This window comes from Netta rufina, assembly GCF_964035555.1.
Source record: "Netta rufina genome assembly, chromosome: 3".
Lineage (NCBI taxonomy): Eukaryota > Metazoa > Chordata > Aves > Anseriformes > Anatidae > Netta > Netta rufina.
The window spans coordinates 10684643-10703013 of record NC_140125.1 but is presented as its reverse complement, the minus strand read 5'-3'; the positions used below and the strand labels follow the sequence as shown (position 1 = coordinate 10703013).

Below are 18371 nucleotides of genomic sequence, written 5' to 3'. Positions count from 1 at the left end.
TGTACTTAGTATTTTTTTCATATCAAGCAGATTTGTATTTGTTATACTAAATGCATATTATCTTGATTCTTAAACTGGTAAATATCATTAAAAGATGAAGGAACAAGGAAATGTTTTTCTCTTTCATGGAAAAAAATATAACTTTAGAAGGATTTTGCTGTTTTGGAAAGTTATTACTTTTCAGGATCATCTTGAAAAACTATTTAGATGCTTTAAGTAGAAAATCCTGTCTTAGTGTTTTGAGTGAGAAATAATTATTTCTTTCTTGTTTAAGTAGCTCTTATGAGATATCAAGTTCTCTCCTTTAGTATGTGTATTTTGTTTTGTTTTTCTTTCCATAAAATAACAGATTAAAGCTTTTTTTTCTTAGTTTATTTCACATGACTCTGTGTAGTAAGAAGGTAAATGAAAAATAAAACAATATGGACTTCAGCTTGACTATTTGAAAAATCCATCTGATCTATGGAAACTCCTAGTTGTTTAAAAAGGGATTTCAAGCATTTTTGTGTTTAAAAATAACAACCAGTAAAGAACAAACAAAAATCTCTGTGGGATCATACCCTAAACAATAATAAAGCCTTGGGAGTTTGCTGTATTTACAGATGCAAGAGGTGCACACAGAACTGGCTGGCACGGTCAGTGCGGCGTATTGGTAGGAGAGAGTAAGATAAAGCTATCCCTAAGCCATTATCGCTGATTTGAAGAACTAACAAAAAGGGAACACACTCCCAGTAAATGTTTCTGAGAACCATCCTGACTCTTGTCATACTAACTTAAAGGACCCACTGCAGACTGTTTTGTTGACCCAATACTTCTACAGCATGTTAATACCAGGTTTGTCCTAGACTACAGTTCAGTGCTTTGCCAAACTGGGAGGGTGTTTGGTTGCCACTGAGGGATAATTTTAGGTTTTTGTCACTCCAGAAGCAAAGACTAAGGATCTGCACTGTGTGTGCTTTTCCCTATGCAATTTAGCCCTGAGTGTGCTTGAACTCCAAAGTAGACTGCAAAAGACCACCCAGAAGACCTTTCTGTTGATAGACTCCAGTGTATTCTGTCATGGGCTAAAAATGAGGCATATGTTTTGTTTTCCTCTGTCTGTTGTTTGGGTTTGAATCATTTCATAATGTTGTATTCTAGTTCTTTTAAATGTTTAATCAGCTTACACCCTTGGTTTGAGGGTCTATCTGTGTTTTATAAAAGCGGTTGACTCTGTGTTAATGGAGACTTTGTCACATTTCAGTGTTGCTTATTGTCATTGCGATTGACTTAGTCAAGGCTTAACAATTTTCATTTTTGTTTTACAACTACTTTTATGACGTTTTATGGTTTGGGTCAAACATTCTTTCCTGAGCTCTGTCAAGACAAGTCAGGCTCGATGCCTTCCTTTCCAATTACTTTGAACCAATTTTAAGTCAGCCTGATATGTATTTCTTTCACTTATTGCAACTCTTTTTTCATCTATCTTCAGCACTTTGTCCTTCATCTTTTCACTGTCTTTTAAGCTATTTTGTTTCTCCTGGAATAGAGAGTGATTAAATCAAGAGTGCCAGGAGTTGTAGCCAGATTAAAAAAAAAAAAAATCTTATATCCTACATCTTGGGAAAGTTCATAATTAGATTGGTTTTGAGATATTCGCAAGCACAAACCTTAGCATCAATTGCTGAGAAAAGCAATTTGAAGCCTTCTGCGATGCATCCTGTAAGACCAAGAAAAAGGTGGCTTAGGCAGTCTCTGTCAAATTAGCTAAAGCAGTTTAATTTAATTGAAGATTTGAGAGCACTTCTAAGGAGTACAGTTGAAATAAAATAAAGAAAATCTATTGATATTTAATTTTCTATTTTCTAAAATCTGTTTAGAAATGGGTGTTCCTGTGGCCATATCTAAGAAACAGACTGCAGGCAGTAGTTATCGTTTCGGAAGAGGGGAAATCTTGTTTAAAGAAACAGAGCAAGTTATTGAATATACATAAGCAAATTGGAAGTCTTAAGGAAAAGATGGAAGAATAGCTGGGCTGATTAATGCTAAGTATAAACGTAAAGCCATTGTTTCCTGTTTTGCAAAACTATGTTTGTAATCTTGAATAGTTTTATCTTGAAAAAGAAGACAGCTTTGGGAACATGGCAAAAGAGGAAACCCAAGGAAGTAAAAGAGCTCTAGAGAGATTAGTCGTTTCTGTAAAAATGACGACATTTTCATGATTATTATGTAGAGAGCTAAAATGGAAAATTGGAAATAGGTTATCTGAAGAAACAGTGGAAATGGGTGGAAGGCTTATGGAGGCTTGTGAGCATTTAAAAATGTGCTAACAATGGTGTATTCATTGATAACCACATCAGCTTTATACTGGAATCTATGAGAGGAAGCAGTTATAGGGAAAGCATGAAGGAGGTTAAGCTAATGACGGAAATTTGAAATTATTATTCATATGAAATCAGAGAAAGTGGGTAGTAGGGGATCCTGGTTTGACTAAAAAGATCTTAAAGTTTCCACTGAGCCTTGTTAAGTTGCAGAGAAAATTATAGAAAAATTAAAACTGTTTTCCAAACAGAATGTTCCTCTTAAAAACAAAACAAAATAAAACAAAAAATAGGTACAGTAGAAGAAGAAAAATGCTAGAGGTATGCCCTGTGCTTTTTAAATAAAAACAACCCATTTCATCATCTTCATGCATGTCTGATTTTATGAACTGTCATTGTGACATACTTTGTGCACGTTACAGAATTTTCTTTTATTGAAACTAGTATTACGAGAGTGCAGGCGACATAATTCGCGTGAATTTTGATTATGCTGGGAAGAGGCTTTTGGTCCTTTCATGAAAACATGTACTCTTAGCTGTAATTAACATGAAACTTAGTATTAGAGCATGCACTGCTGCAACAGTGTGACTGTTGGAACATAGAATGAAAAGGAAACCCATTTTTTCAGGCAGGAGCAATTTGCAATTTAGTAAGATGATTTTATGTGGAATCTATCTTAATACTTTTAAGTGATATCAGATTGAGTAGGGGAAGAAGGAAATGCTGTGAAATACAGTCGTGCAAATTGCAGTGTATAAAGTGCTAATCTTGGCATGAAACTGCGTGTGTATCTATAATACCAGAGTTAAACTGCTGTAGCAATGGGTTACGACCAACAAGTCAGTCCATATTCTCTCCAGTTCCAGCTACGTATCCATTTCCTTTCTGGTTACAGTGGACCAACCAAATGATCCTTTGCAGAAGATGAATTAGTTCTTTGAGTTGATCTAGCAGAATATGACATATTTGCGAAGTCTCTGTGTTGTTTTTTTTTTTGTTTGTTTGTTTGTTTGTTTTTTCTTTTAATTGGAGGATCAGTTTTCCATCACACCCGTTTACTGAACCAATTCATCCTATAACCACAGAGTTGCTGATGACAACACAAAAAGTGAGACAAAGAAGAGAGCAAGATCACCCCTTTAGGTAGCTGCTGATAGCTACCTTTGTTTGCAAGTAACATCCAAAACGCATGTAATATTAACCTTTGTTGTAATATTTGCTGTGTTCTTCAGTTTCATTAGCCTGTTTTAAATTTCATAAAATCAAGTTTTCATTTGTTTTCATGTAACATAACTTTTATTTAGTTATTAGAGGAAATGTATATAGAGGAAAATATCATTACACTGTAGTTTGGTAGTTGTATGAAGGGCATTTGCTTCTTTTAAATGGCAGAGAAGGGAAAATGCAAACTAACAAACAATATCCGCATACCACATAGTGGAACAGCTAAAGATTTGCTTTTCTCTGATTTTCTGCTTTTGACACTTCCAGATTTTGTCTTCTTTTTATTCTCATCCTTCATATTCAGCTTGAGCTGATGCTGAAACTTGCAGTCCCTCCTGCTTTCTCTTCCTTTCTCTGAGCCCTGCATTCTTGTCCTTAGCATCTGTCAGTATTGGCATGTGTGGAGAGCTGGAGTAGTTCACTGATTCCTCTGAAAACAAGTTTTGTTTCTTTTTTTTTTTTTTTTTTTTTTTTTTGGTGGTTGTTTGTTTTTTGCATGGTTAGCTTTCAGCTGGATAGCTTTGGTGGCCAGGCTCTCACCGTGTGGCTGCATAAACGCTGCTGTTGGACCATGTGTTGGGCAGGGATGAAACTTCCCTTTCAATGTCAGTGTAGCTTTAAATTATCTTGTATCGTAAGACTGCTCTTTCAGAGAATTTACGTCACAAAGTAATGATACTAACATTTTTTACTCAATCATAAAGAAGAAAGCTACGGCAGTTTGAAAATATTCCCTTTTTCCCAGCTGTCTGCCTTTTCTCCTTGGAGATTAACACTCCTATAACAGAGTTTGCCAAAAGGTCCGTGTGCTTGCACCTCATCTTGCCACGTATCAGTCCTAGGGATTCATGCAAACCAAACTTTGCTGGGTTTTAAGCTAACGCTGTGAACTGGGAGCAGGAGCAGCTGGGCGTGCATGTGTGCGCTCCCTTCTGCCAGCCCTGCTGTGGGGGCAGGAAACTCCTGCGAAAGGGGAGGGAGGATACCTGAGGGTGGCAGTGCTGGAGGTTGCCTCAGTGAGATTTGTCTGAGCTTGTCTTGGTTTCTTCGTATAGCTTACAAACTGACTGATTTATTTTTTTGCATGGCGAAAATATAATAGCTGTCAGCTGTTTAATATTCCAGAGAAGCGGACAAATGATGAAATGAAATTCGACACGGTTATTTCAATTAGTCAAGAAGACTTCGGAGAATTTCAGAAAACGCTCACAGAGATGAGTAAAGGGCATTGGGACTGTAAATGAAAATCATCTGTCGATAAATGCAAAGTACTTTACTGAAAAGAGCAATTACAGTGTTCATGCATGCTGCTGAGTTGAATAAACTAAGATCTCTGGAAAAAGGCCAAGATACTGCTACATGGAACTGGCTTAAAAATCTTTGTTCAATAGCATTATTTATCTGAAATGGAGGCAGAATTTGAATGTATATAAGAAATTAAATAAAAAATAACACTTGAATTGTCTTAATGCCAGTAAGCAAGTTGAATACCTCTTCATTAGAACATCATGTACCTCAGTGCAAAATACAGATGAAGGGTAGTAGTAGGACAGAGGGTCCTATAGCTTGAGCATGAACGATTAAGCACATAAAATGATTTCCATATGAAGCAATCTTCAAAAAGGAGGGACAAATTGAGTAATCTTTTACTGATTTTAGTAGTTGCTTCTTATAAGAGTAATCCAGTTGATTTAAATGTAACTACTTAACAGTGCTCACAAGAGCTCATTTGTCAAAGCCTTGTGGTTATTTAAGATATTATCATCTGTCATCATCCTTTCACCTCCCTCATTTTGCTCTCCCCTCGTGCTCTTGCTGTCCCAATTTATCCTGGTGGTTAATGCGGATTTGAGCTCAGATTCTAGACTTTTCATTGAATTATGTTCTTTGCTCCTGGCAAACTTTGAGAGGATGGGCACCTCCAACAAAGGTGCAGTGTGGAAAGCTGGCATTGATAATGTTTAAAGCTACAGCGAGCTAAAGGTTTTATTTAGTCACTGTGCATCTATGAGGATTTAATAACTAATACTGAATAAAATCTAACTGACTTCAGCTTTAGATAATAATTCCGTATATTCATGTTGTGCAAAGTATATGTCTAATTGTTTTTGTTGTTTTAAAGAGCAATTTGTTCCTCAACTTCTGACATAAAGCTGTTAGAGCTAATAGGAATTTTATAGCTTGGCTGAAATGTAAGCTGAAGCATATGATGGTAAGCTGCGTGGAATTGTACAGATCAGTTGGGTCATTCACACCCAAGCCTCATGCAGGTATTTCTGATGTGCGTTTTTGCACATATCTCATTGTGTACAAGTTTCTATTTTGTTGTAAGAGTGGCTATAACCTGACTGAGTTTGGAAATGAATGTCTTGGTACAGAATGCATTTTGTTTTTATTTCCTCATATTGCATCATTAATCCCTAACAGAAATCTTAACAGGTTGTTCTGTCATTGCAGGAACTTAACAAAGCAGCTTTCTTTGGTATTTATTCTCAGTCATCTTTTGTCTTCTGCCAGTCATCAGCTTTCACTATCATACCACTGATTTCCTGGCATATTTCCTATGCCCCATCCGCCTGAGTGACCCCAGTCCCTGCTCTGGTCTCCTGCAACAACTGAACTTCCCTCTGTGGAGACATTTATAAGGGTTTAAAACATTAAAAATTGGAAAGTTGTTCCCTCGTTTTCACTTTTCTTTAAACATGTAACAGCTGACTGGCTTTGAGGCCTTGGTGAGTCTGTCGTATTTGCATGAGATTGATCTGTAGGTTTAGAAATTATCTGGAAGGACCAGACCACAGTGTGAGCTCAGAAATCTTGGGGGCTTCTGGGGACTGAGTGTTTTGTTCTGGAAACCAAGCTAAAACATCAGCTACGTTGTTGAACAGTAATTCTTCCCTAGGCTGTGTGGTTCTGTCTATGTTACATATTTTGCTTGTATATAGCCAACAAGATCAAGAATATGTGATTCTTTCCAAGGTATCGTACAGTTCTTAAATGCTATTTTAATTGTATAAAGAGAACAGTTGTTTGGGGAAAAAAAAAAAAAAAAAAAAAAAGGTGTATTCTGTGTAGATTTTTTTTTGTAAAGAGTCTTACTTTTCCAAATACTCATGTGATGATTACCAGTAGATTCCTTCTCTAATAGTTTCGTATGTTGAGGGATGGGTTTGAGCTCCATATAAAATTGCTGTTGTCTTATTTTATTAAAAAAGTCTTTAAAGTATGTGTTATATATAACATATACATGTTTTGTATGTGTTCGTTATCATAATGAATAGAGGCAGAAACCTTAAAATTGACTACAAAGGTTGGCTTAAGATGCATGTTTTTAAAACATTGTTTTTCTTAAAAAAAAAAAAAAAAAAAAAGTTTTTTTAGTGTCCTTACAAGAGGTTATTTTCTTTGAAAAGCTATTGTCTTTTCCTCCTTCTTATCAGTGGACATTCTCTCAGAAGATAGAATCTGAGTCTTCTACCATCAGTGTATAAAATCAGAATGATTAATAGCTCAATTACTTAACATTAATTTTAACACTTTTTGCCTTCAAGCAAATACACACAGAGTGTATCACGTGCTTCTGAGTATGTAAATAAATCATTTGTTTCGGGAGCACCTTCCGTGCCTTTAGAAAAAGCTTTATGAATGTTCTTTCTACCTGTACTACACATGTCAAGTTTTAAACAGCTGCCCCTGTAACTTTGATTTTTTTTTTTAATATAGTATCACAGTTTTTTTATGCCATTTGCAGCTTATTTTTATTTATTTTTATTGCAGGAATTTTTCTATTATTTTCCATTATTCAGCAAATGTTCAAATGTAAACCTAGATAACTTGGAATTTCCCAAATTCAGAACAGTTTGGGATTTCTGCTATACCCAAAATATCATTACCCATCCCCTCCCACCCCTCCCCCCCCCAAAAAAAAAAAAAAAAAAAGAAAAAAAAAAGACTACTTGAACAGCAAGAAGGAATTTATTTTCCTCATAGGAGACACTTGCTCTAAACCATGCCTTTGGAGTGTGGGGAATTGCTAGGAGTGATGTATCAAGTGAGAAACTTGGGTTCAGACCTTGTCCTTTGGACACTGGGCCAAATCTTGGACTAAACAGTGCAGACCATAGGGACTCTTGATGAGCAAAAGCTTTGTAGTTGAGAACCTGCAGACTGGAATCAAAATGTATGTTGGTAGTAGGTAATGCAGACGGCTGATCAGGGTATTAGATTTTGCTTTCTGTGCTATGCTATTAGCAGGTTACACACTGGAGAGATGCCATTTTCTTTAGTTTCAACTTTTTCAAAAGAATGTATTTCAAAACCATCAGCATTCCTTAAAAGTACCTGCTTCAGATGGTGAATGGGTACACCCTTGTACAGTGTGGAAAGTCGTCCTTGCTGTTTTTTCGTGCACCTTTCTGACACACAGAACAGGACAGCCCGTTTTAAAATGTAGAGCAATATTCTGCAAGTCCAGTCAAGGAACAGTATTTCAGGTTGAGAATGCTATTCCTGTCTGTACTTGGGAAATGACTGGGAATGTTTTACAGTGGGGTAGGCGTTCATAAGTAGCATCTGTAGGACAGATCAGCTGCTATGTTGGAAACACTGAAAAATTTGTCATGGAGTCATGAAATGAGATGTAATTGGAAGATTTTTCTTCAGACAGGATAGGGCACAAGACTAGACCCAAAGTCCTGCCCTCGTCTGTTTTCTATCAGATTATAGTACCTGTTCATTCTTCACTGACAAGCCTCCCCACCTGCTTAAGTCGCCCCTTTCTATTTACCAGCGTGCAGGGAGTCCTGTATGACCTCTCTGATCTGATGGTCATCTGTTATACCCATTAGCAACCTAAAGATTAGCCTATATGATTGAGCTCATGATGCTGCTCAAGTGACATTAAGAAATATCATGCAAATGCAAGCTCACATAAAGCTCCCAAGAATAAGCATTTGTTTCATTTCTTTTACTGATTCTAATTTTATTCAATTATGTGTGACTGGGATAATACTTTATATCCTTGCTTCATTAGCACTGTTATATTCAGCCTGACATTAGGTGCTGTCTCACTGCGTGTGCTGTATGGGGCCTCAGTGGGGACGGCTATATGGCGCTTTGATACTAAATATGATTTATTGGACCCATTGATGTTTTCTATTAAGTTTGTTTGATGAGCAAGTTGAGCCACATTGATAAGTGCAGCTCGGGAACAATGTGGTTTGTTTCTTTTAACCAGACATGAAATGTAATTAGCCCATAGTGTTACTTGATTGGTACACAAGCATGTGCCACCGTTAGTGTAATAGGAAATAACTGGAAAATATGAACCCCAACCAGAGGAGGGAAGGGGGCGGCATTGTTCAATCTGAAAATTTTTCTTTCAGCCCAACATCCTAAACCCTCGACTGAAAAAATGTTTGTATGAGCAGTATTGCCAGGCTGACTTGTGAAAAGGCCAAAGCTTTTATTCTTCAGGATAGTGAGTTATGAGGATTCTTGACAAGTGCGCATCCATAGATAGTTACTTTGCAGGTGTTTGCTGCTCTATTGCAAGACTGGGTTGTCCTGGTGAGAGCTGCAGTTGGTAGTCACCCCACTTTTTGATGTTTCTGAGAGTTTCATTTTGATTTTGAGTTAGAGCATAGGTAGTAAAAGAACGGATTTTCAATTTGACAAGCTTTAAAGTGAGTATATTCTGTGCCTAGCAGTCATGTTTCTGTGCAGGTCTTAGCAGAGAATTATTTTTTTCCAGGCATCCCTTTGGATAAGGGTCTTCAGAGGAGGTTCTGTGAGGTCAATATTATGAACAGGTAGGGTAGGAAGTCTTTGTAAGCTTCATTTCTGCAGGCCCTTCTTTGCTGAGTTTTAGTGACAAAAAGGAGCGAGCTTACCCTAGGATTTTAAGAGCACAGATTTCTAATAGAACTTGGCAGTTCAAGGGCTAAAGAAGCATTTTAATCTTTTGTGCCCACCCAGTCTCTATACAAATGTAAATATGTCTGTCTTTAACAATTTGCCAAGAAATGTGGTTTTAATTTGTTCGCAGCAATCCCACTCCCTGCAGCTCTTTCAGAGTCAAGTCACAAGTCTGGCGGTGCTTTGACGTTTTTCTCTGTCATGGTGTCATTGTTTATATGATGTCTGCTTCTGCTGTCCTCCTTTTTATGCCTGGAATATTTTTCTTTAATTATTTCACTGCCTAAAAGGAATTTGGGATTACTAGACAGGATGAGAGCAGATTAGCTTTTTTTTTTTTCTTTCTTTAACAAGTTCTGGAGTTCCCATAGGAAATAAATCGTATTCCCAAAACAGGCATGTTTTTTTATTTTTTTTAATTAACTAAAATTATTAAGTCTAATAAAGAAAATAAAGGAAGTATCACCAGTAATGGCTGAGTGTCTTAGTAGTATATGGAGTGCCCATTGTTGTTATTTATGACTCTCTTTGCCTTCTATTGTGGACTTACTCCAGCCTTAGGGAGTTTACATCACTCCTAATAGCAAAAGGCTCTCTGGTTCCCACAGAGTCTTTCAAAGACTGACTCATATGCCTTATGTTAATTGTTCAGCTCTCAAAATACAGCTCTTACAGGGTGTGGTTCCAAGGGGAAAATCTACTGTACTTAGAGGGCATGTTCAGAAGTGTTTCACATATAAATCATTTTGATTTTTTATTTTTTAATGCCTTAACCCTTTTCTGTCACTACATTCTGCGATAAATTATTGGAAAACAAAACAAAAGCTTGACGATAGTGTAGTAAGGGAATGTGTTCGCCCTTCACCTCTGGCCCACTAACTTCCACTCTGACTCAGCTCAGAAGCGAAATGGCTTTGTTGTCTTTGCTCCTCTCTGGGGTCTGCTCATCACACACTGCAATGACTGCACATTCCAGGCAATGACCATTCCCTGCTCACAGGGTGATCCAAGTTAGAACTGAGTTACTGCCTACCTGCAGTAGTAAGGATGTGTGGATAGGAACTGTCCACAACCCTCCTTTCTGCGTCGGCACAGGGGATTTTGTACAAAGTGCTGCTTTCCACCCATTGTTTACCACATCTAGAAGAATCATCTCTGTGGACTGGTGATCCTATTGCAGTCTGCCTCCCTGAGGTCTTCAGCCGAGGGCTGAAGCAGATGTAATGTAATTAGCTTCCCCAGTTACCATAAATCACAACGAGGGAAGTTCAAATGTTTCTGCGTGTACTTCTTTGGCTAAGTAAGAGTGCTCTCCGACTGCTGCGGTACAGAATTATTGTGCAAGAATCTTCAGTCTGAGCAGCAAATGTTACTGGAAATCAGAATAGTTGCTACAGACTTTAGAGTCTATGCCTTCCAAAATTAACAAAGCTCATTAGTATCTTGATATTCCCTTTTTTAATAGCTTACAAAATACAAAGATGTTTTAAGTCAAGGGGCATCCATGTCTCTAGCAAGAATAGAAGCAGCAATTTATCCTTCAGATTAAACTAGTTAGGTTTGATTTTTGAGGTTGAAATCACATTGCATGTATGTCCCATGTGTTTTGTGCCTACTGTAAGCACACGTGTTGCAGCATCAGAGCACAGAACTTCATGTGTCTGTTACTACACACAAGAAGATTTGCACAATTTGCCTCTGAAATGAAGGCTCAAAACAGCTGTAGTTTTTTAAACAGTCAAAATGGCCCTTTTTCTTTGCCTGATTACCCTCTTTCTGCTTACAAAACAGAAAGCTGATTGCACTGACTTATTCTTCTGGAGTAGAGGTGGGATTTACCCTCCTTGTCTGTAAAACTTAAAATAAAATGGGCAGGGCTTAATCCCGTGTAAGTGACAGGTTTCTGAGCGGTGTTCCAGGCAGCAGTCATGTACATGCTTTGGCCTCGTGCCTCTGCTGTCCCTCTGTGCTTCGGTTCTTTCATACTGCCTGGCTCCACTGCACTAGGTTCACAGTGCGGATTGGGACGGCATAAATAAGCAGTCCCTACGTTTGATGAGCCCCAGTCAGAAGTTGCATTATTCAGCCTGATGAAGAAATGTTATCAAAGAAAAGGAGATACACAAAGCCTCTTCTCTTCTTGACTTTGCCACTTTTTTTTCCTCCTCTCCCTAGCCTCAGAGATGATACTTTCTTGAAGCATGTGGTTGTTAATAGTGAAGTCAGCAAATGGCCCTTCCCTCATTGAGATTGTTTCATTGTGAAAGGAAATGCTCACAGCTTGAAGAGAGAGCATTTTCCTTCCCTCCCTCTCGCCTCAATCTCATATTATATAAAACTATGGTACTGCTGTTAGCTGAGACCAGAAAGAATTCCCCTGTTGTCCTGTAGTAGCCAACCACTACAAGCTGTGAGCGTTTGAATGTTAGTATTAAAAGTTTTAACCCTTGCCTTCTTAAATGAGTAAGTAATACTCTGTATATTTTCTGTAAGTATGGAAAATTATGGGAATTCTTCTGAGAATAAGTGTATAGACCACTGCGCCAGTCAGTCTCTTCAGAAAAAAAACTGACAAACATGCTCCTGTCTGCAACAGAGATTCCTGGCATTTGTCACAGTTTGAGCCACAAAGATGTCAAATATTTGCCAACAGTTTCCTCAGATGGTTTGGAAAGCTACATCCTTTACATTGCAGTCTTGTTTGTTTGCGGTATATTTTAGCATATGAAGTATGTTCGCTGGGAGTCTGAAAAGGGAGTGAACTGACTAGACTCCCAAATATTAAAAGATTAAAAATAATTCTGTACTTAGCCATTTCTTTTAGACTGCTTGGATCAAAATAATAAAGAACATCTGTACGTATTCGTATTAGAAATGGAGCTTAATGTTGAATAATCATAGCTTGATGTGTCATGTTTTAAACCTGTGTTTTCTTTTGGAGCAGAAAGAAGAAGTTTCCAGTGGGACATCTGAATATTTTACTGCATCTGCTGAGAACGGAAAGCTTAAGATTAGTCTGAACGAGCAGATAAAGCAAGACATCTTGAAAGAAATGTATGTCGCTATTGTTTCGAAGCTGTTACGTTTATAATCTGATAAAATTTGGGTGAATAGAGTCTAGCCTATGGAATAAAATGTCAAATAGTATGAACTCCTCTGTAAAATATTATTTGAGATTGTTAAGAGACTACTCCTCTAGTCTGAATAAGCACATAAAATGATCTTTGTTATTTTGTACAGCATGAAAAAAGCTATTACAACCCACATAGATATCTCACATAGCATGCAGCAGAACCAAAACAGGGTGTTTTTTTCTTGAAAGCAGCTCTGAGCCAAAATAAATAAGTGATGTTTGAATCTGGTGAAAAACACTTGCAAATATATTTTTTGTTCGTTTTGAGAGTCTGCAGCATACCACAATATTAGTCTGGATCTTTGGACACAGCTGAAGAGTGCCATGTACATGTGGTGTAGTGGATGGGGAGGGTGTGTGGGTCAGCTGAATATTTTGCTGGTCCTCTGCTGTACCAGGATGCCATTGGTACTTGCACAAACTGCCAGTAGTTCCAAATGTTCAGTACATCAACTGTGGAATCAAGGAATTGCTGTGACCCCTGTCAACTTTTATTTTAACCTGTGTTGTTTCATCTGGATGTCTTTAGAAGGGAGATTGGATTCGGAGTTATGCCAGCTCTACCTATTTTGTAAGAGTTCCTTTTCCATAAAGTTAAATATGTAGAGTGGGGAACTGCTTGGTGTCAGTGGACCAGCAGAAAGCAGCCCCAGCATCGGAGGATCTATAGCAATATCTTTAGACTTGAAATCTTACATAGGCAGCTTCAGTACTTGTGCATAAAGTTCATCGCACAGCCTATGTGAAGTGTAGATTTGGAGGTAACACTGCTGAGGAGTGTTTATATATTGACACTCCATCGTGTCCCTTGTGATTCACTTTTCGTGTATAATTCCTTTCAGAATATCATCTGTGTGCATTACCTAAGTCCTTCCCAGATGAGCAGGCTTGATATTAGATGAGTAGTGGTTAACTTTAAAGTAATGCTTTGAAATGTCCTGGGAAAAAATCCAGAGGAACGTTTCTAAACTAGAGATTAGAAATACACAGACGCACACACTGCCTCTCCCCCTTGCCCCCCTCTATTCTTTAGGTATACATTACGCATATGAATATATGGGAATGGTTTGAAATCATTTGGGCACTTATGAAATACTATTTTATCTAGCCAGCTTGGGAAGGAATTCAATATACTTCTGCAGAGTTGACCTTTAACATTTGTAATGAATCCAGTTCTGCCTCTTGGAATAGAATGTGAACTCCTTCATGGCTTAGTCATTAATAAGTAGGGTTCCCCTAGTGCAGTGGAAAATCAGATGGATAACACTTGATATTATCCACACTAGACAAACATTGCTGCTTGTCAAGATGATATAGAGGGATTTTTTCCATGTTCAGAAAGAGGGTTGCCCTAGTGGTCTTTCAGAGTTTGTAAGAAGGGCAAATTGAGGCAGTAGAGATTCCTTTTTATTAAAAACAAAATCCCTTTATATTACAGTGTGAAAAGGACAAAGAAAAGGAAAAGTAGCATGAGCAAACCCCAAACCAGCAAAGACTCCAGGAAAGTGGATCTTGGCTCAGTGGACTCACAGACAGAGAACAGAAAGAATGACTGTCAAACTTCCACCAGTCCTCAATCTGAAGTGAAATGTAGGAGTACAGGACAACTAAAGGATTGCATAAATACAGCTGAGAGCAACTTGGAGCTTCCTATTTTAGAGATGGAAAATAATGTTAATCAGAGACAGCCAGAGGATACTAGCAGCCAGCGAAAACCTCACTCTGTGGAGCGGTTGAAGTCAAGACTTCTAAGCAAGAACCCTCCTTGTAGCTATGAGTCAGCACTGCTAGATCCAAAACAAAATCAAAAAGTGACCAAAACACAGGCTCAACAAGGGAGTTGTGGTTCAGAAGAAAAGTTAGACCATTTCAAAAAAGCATCCTCTGAAGAGGCTACTTTAATTCCTAGCAATACCGAAATGACTAAGTGCAATGATGGTTGTTCAGGTCTGTTCTTGGAGGAGAAGACCCCACTTAATTCCAGGGTGTTTTTTAAACAAGACTTAACAAAGACTGTGTCTGATGAAGAGTCACTTACTTTGGGAAAAAACCTCTCCCAGCCTCCTCCTGTGGGGCACAACGTAGTGCAGACAAACCAAAATGAGCCAGACACAACCACCAAAGAATTACCTGCCATGCCTTCGTCATCTTGTTTAGAACTGCAGCCTGTGCCTGTGGAGAAGCCTACCCAAAAAAGGAAAAAAGAGGGTGAAGATGGTCTCAGGAAGTTAAAACTACGAAGGCTTAAGAAGTCATAAAACCTGAGATATTACCTCGATGGTATGGATGGACAGCCAGATTTGTGTTTGGAAAGCGTATATAAAAAGTAGGAAGCAATTCAAAATAATGAAAAATAATCTCTAAAAAGTCCAAATTAGATAAACTTTTAAAGAAAAAATAGTTAACTAAACATCATAGCTGTTTGGTACTGTAATTAAGATAATTCTGTTATGTCTTTTGACATTAGACCCATAAATACTGTACAAATCAGATGTAATATTTACAAAAGGAAGAATCTCCTATAAAATATTTACTAAGCAGAATTTCAGATCTCTGCGTGTTTTGGTACTATTAAAAAGTCCTGACAGCTGATGACAGAAAAAGTTACAATCACTTTTGTAATCTGTTAACAGCTGCAGTTATCCATTTTTTTTTTTGATGTTTCTAAACACATGGTTTATTTTAGTAAAAATCAATCCTTTTTCTGCGTTAGGAAGTTTGTGGTTTATTCATGTGATCTTTACAACAGTAAGGCAAATTGAGGTTATTTCAAATAAATCTTTAACCAGATTTTAATACTGCTGATAATTTAAGGGCCACTTTTCAGTGGGCTTTCCAAATAACTATAGTTTGTGTTTGGGCAGTTTTGACAGTAATGCGTGTTTCTAAAGTGAGCTGTGGATACGAGTGATCGTGCATTCACTATTTGGAAAAATTATTTATTTTTATGTGTGTAGTCACCTGGATTTGCAAATATTGCTGTTGGGGAAAGTTCATACATAAACATGCATGCACTTCTTTATGCACTCAGGTTTCACAATCAAGCCTTGCGTGTGTGCAAGGACAACAGTCTGGGCTTTTCAGGTTTTAGTGATCTGAGTTATTTTTTATTTTAAGATACAGATAATTTTTAATTGTACAGTGCTTTTTAATAATGCTTTTGTAAGTTGTATGCTAATGTGCTAAGGAACTGTAACTTCTTCTTTCATGTTTATATTTTTAAATGGCTAAAATAAAATTACAAGCAATTTCCTTTTGATCATTCTCTCAAAATCAATTTGAGCACAGATGTTTTATGTGAAGCAAATTTTGCAGAAATCTTACAAACATACACTTAATGGTGTGAGTAGCTTTATTTAGATTAATAGGAAGATTCACATCCATAAGCGTTGGAGTTGGTGCGTAGTACACGTTAGAGAGTTAGCAACTTGGCAGTTGACAGCAAAACACTGTCAATTGAACAGCATCTTTTCTGCTGTAAAAAAAAAAAAAAAAAGACCTGCTTTTGCTGTAAATGAAAAAGATTCTGCATGCCTGCTAGAAGACATTTTCTCTTTTGTCTTTCAGCCTGTTTGCATGATGTTTCTCATAGTACTTTGCAGTAAGGTTGCTAATGCTTACCCATCTTCAGGCTCTGCAAAAAGGTCTTCCTAGTGACAAGCGCAGTGAAGGCTCCAAACAAATCTGGGTTTGGAAGAAGAATAGCTTGAGGTATGTTTACTCTTGTCTTTTCTATGGGCTCAAGATACTTTGCTAGTAAGGGAGTAAAAAGCACATTTTTAAAGGACTTAAAAGAGGTGTAAGGAAATTTAATAAATTTTCAGAAAAATAAAAATAAGTAAAACAGTCATTTGATACTTTATATTAAAGTGTATGTTTTCTGGACAGTTTCTTGAAGTCCTTACAGTGCATAACCTAATAAAAAAAATAATGCAAGCGTATATTCTAGTTATTCATATATATTTCCATTATTTTTACCTTGCTTTTCACCTGGATCCTTTTGACTTTTCCATGACGTTCTTGGTTGTAACAGAAACCTACAGGAGAGGTTTAGATGATTATGTGAGAACACACACATGTTGAGCTCACGAAATTACTTGTTACTTCTTTTCATTTTATTCTGCTTAGCAGAAAGACTCTATGCTTGCTTTTCCAAACTGGCAAACACACTGATTGTTCCTGTGACAATTGCTGACAGACTCGAGCAAGTATGCCCCAGATTAGTACTCCTAACAGTTTTGGATTTTGAAGCTTCTATTCCTCTTGCCCTTCTGCTCTCCAAAAGAATTTAATTCCAGTATTAGAAAAGAGAGCTCTACCACATATAGCTTGTATTATGGGATACCATTGCTATTATTATTAGGTCAGCCTTATAATTACAAATTAGTTTCAATTGTAAGTGAGCAACATATGCAGCCTTACAAATGGATGTCATCATATGTTTATGGGGAGCTTGGGTAGACAAAATCATTATCTTTTATGTAGCTGAGAGCATTTGATTTTGCATTTGGGATATTTTGTTATGGTATTTACAATGCTGTTTTACATAGCCTTACTGATAGCACGAAACCATTTTCCTTTTCAAACAATGATATTGTAACAATAAGAAATGTAGGGCTGGAATGTTTAGAGGGTTAGAGCCTACGGATTATACAAATGGACTTTTCAAAAGTACATGGTTGTATCAATTGTAATTACTGGCTTGTTAGGATCCTAGGCTCTTTTGAAAGACCCACTGCTTTCTATATGTGTATTTTGAGCTTAATTACTTTGAAAAGTTGTCTCTTGAATCCTTTCAGAAATGCAGTTATTTAGGGAAAAATCGTTGTTTCTATAGACTATGGATGGTGTTGCTGGTCAAAATTGTTCTTTCTTTTTCTCCATATGGCAGCACTGCTATAAAAGTTTCCCGTTTGTAAGTCTTATGGGTATTTTATGTGACTCTGATAACTGACCTGTGTTCACCGTATGCCTCTGTTATCTTTCTGTTTTAACCCCAAGGTTCTTCTCCTCAGTCTTGTTTTTTATTTATTTATTTTTTTTCCTTTATCTACAATCCACCTGCATCCAGATCACTGACAGGTGTGTGGTCTGGCATCCTCTGGAACTGCAGACCTGATTTCCAAGTCGGGCTTAGGAACAAAAAGGAAAAAGAAAAAAAAAAAAAGCTGGAAAGTGAGCCCGAGCAATGTAAAATTAGCAGTTTGCAAGTCTTGGCCCAGGCTTGCTATTACAAATTTGCTTCAGAGCTGCATTAGCATACCCTTCTATTAAAAGTTTTAAATATGTAAGGCTCTATTCTGTTCTGAAACTTCATCGAAGTGCAGAAACATTTTTTTTTAGTATTTTTTTTGGGGGGGGAGGTTGTTGTGTGTTGTATGCTTTCTCATTTTTGGAACTTCCTTGAACTCCTCTGCAGTATGTGTAGATCTGAGGAATTGACTGGCTAAAGCTCACAATGCAAGGTTCACACTGAAAGATACAAATTTATCTATTTGTCTTTGAAAAGAGATAACTGTATTCTCCAAAACAGACAGCTTTTTTTTTTTTTTTGACTTATCTGGTTAGTTTGGTCTGTGCTAGTTGCTGATAGTGAAACAGTCCTTTCCTAGCCAAACACTTTCTAATGTGTGCAGACTATCATTTGTATTATTTGTTACATTGAGGTAGTTAAATTATTTGTTTAGTGAACTTCTGTGTTTAAACACACATCAAAAGCTACACCAGCCTTTTATTTATTTATTAAAAGGAAGCAGTTGTTGTAAAATCTCCCTTGACCAGTGCTGATCTGTAGGAAA

General features: G+C 37.3%; 1 protein-coding gene across 1 annotated transcript in view; it reads left to right on the top strand.

Moving 5' to 3' along the window:
• The window catches only part of SLX4IP (SLX4 interacting protein), a gene marked incomplete at both ends in the record, with an annotated part of 39986 nt that extends 25090 nt beyond the window's left edge, over nucleotides 1-14896 (top strand). The window contains 3 exon segments of the mRNA XM_084283390.1: nucleotides 12385-12494; nucleotides 14012-14828; nucleotides 14831-14896. Of these exon segments, the coding sequence (XP_084139516.1) occupies nucleotides 12385-12494; nucleotides 14012-14828; nucleotides 14831-14896 (993 nt within the window).
• Between the last annotated feature and the right edge of the window lie 3475 nt (nucleotides 14897-18371).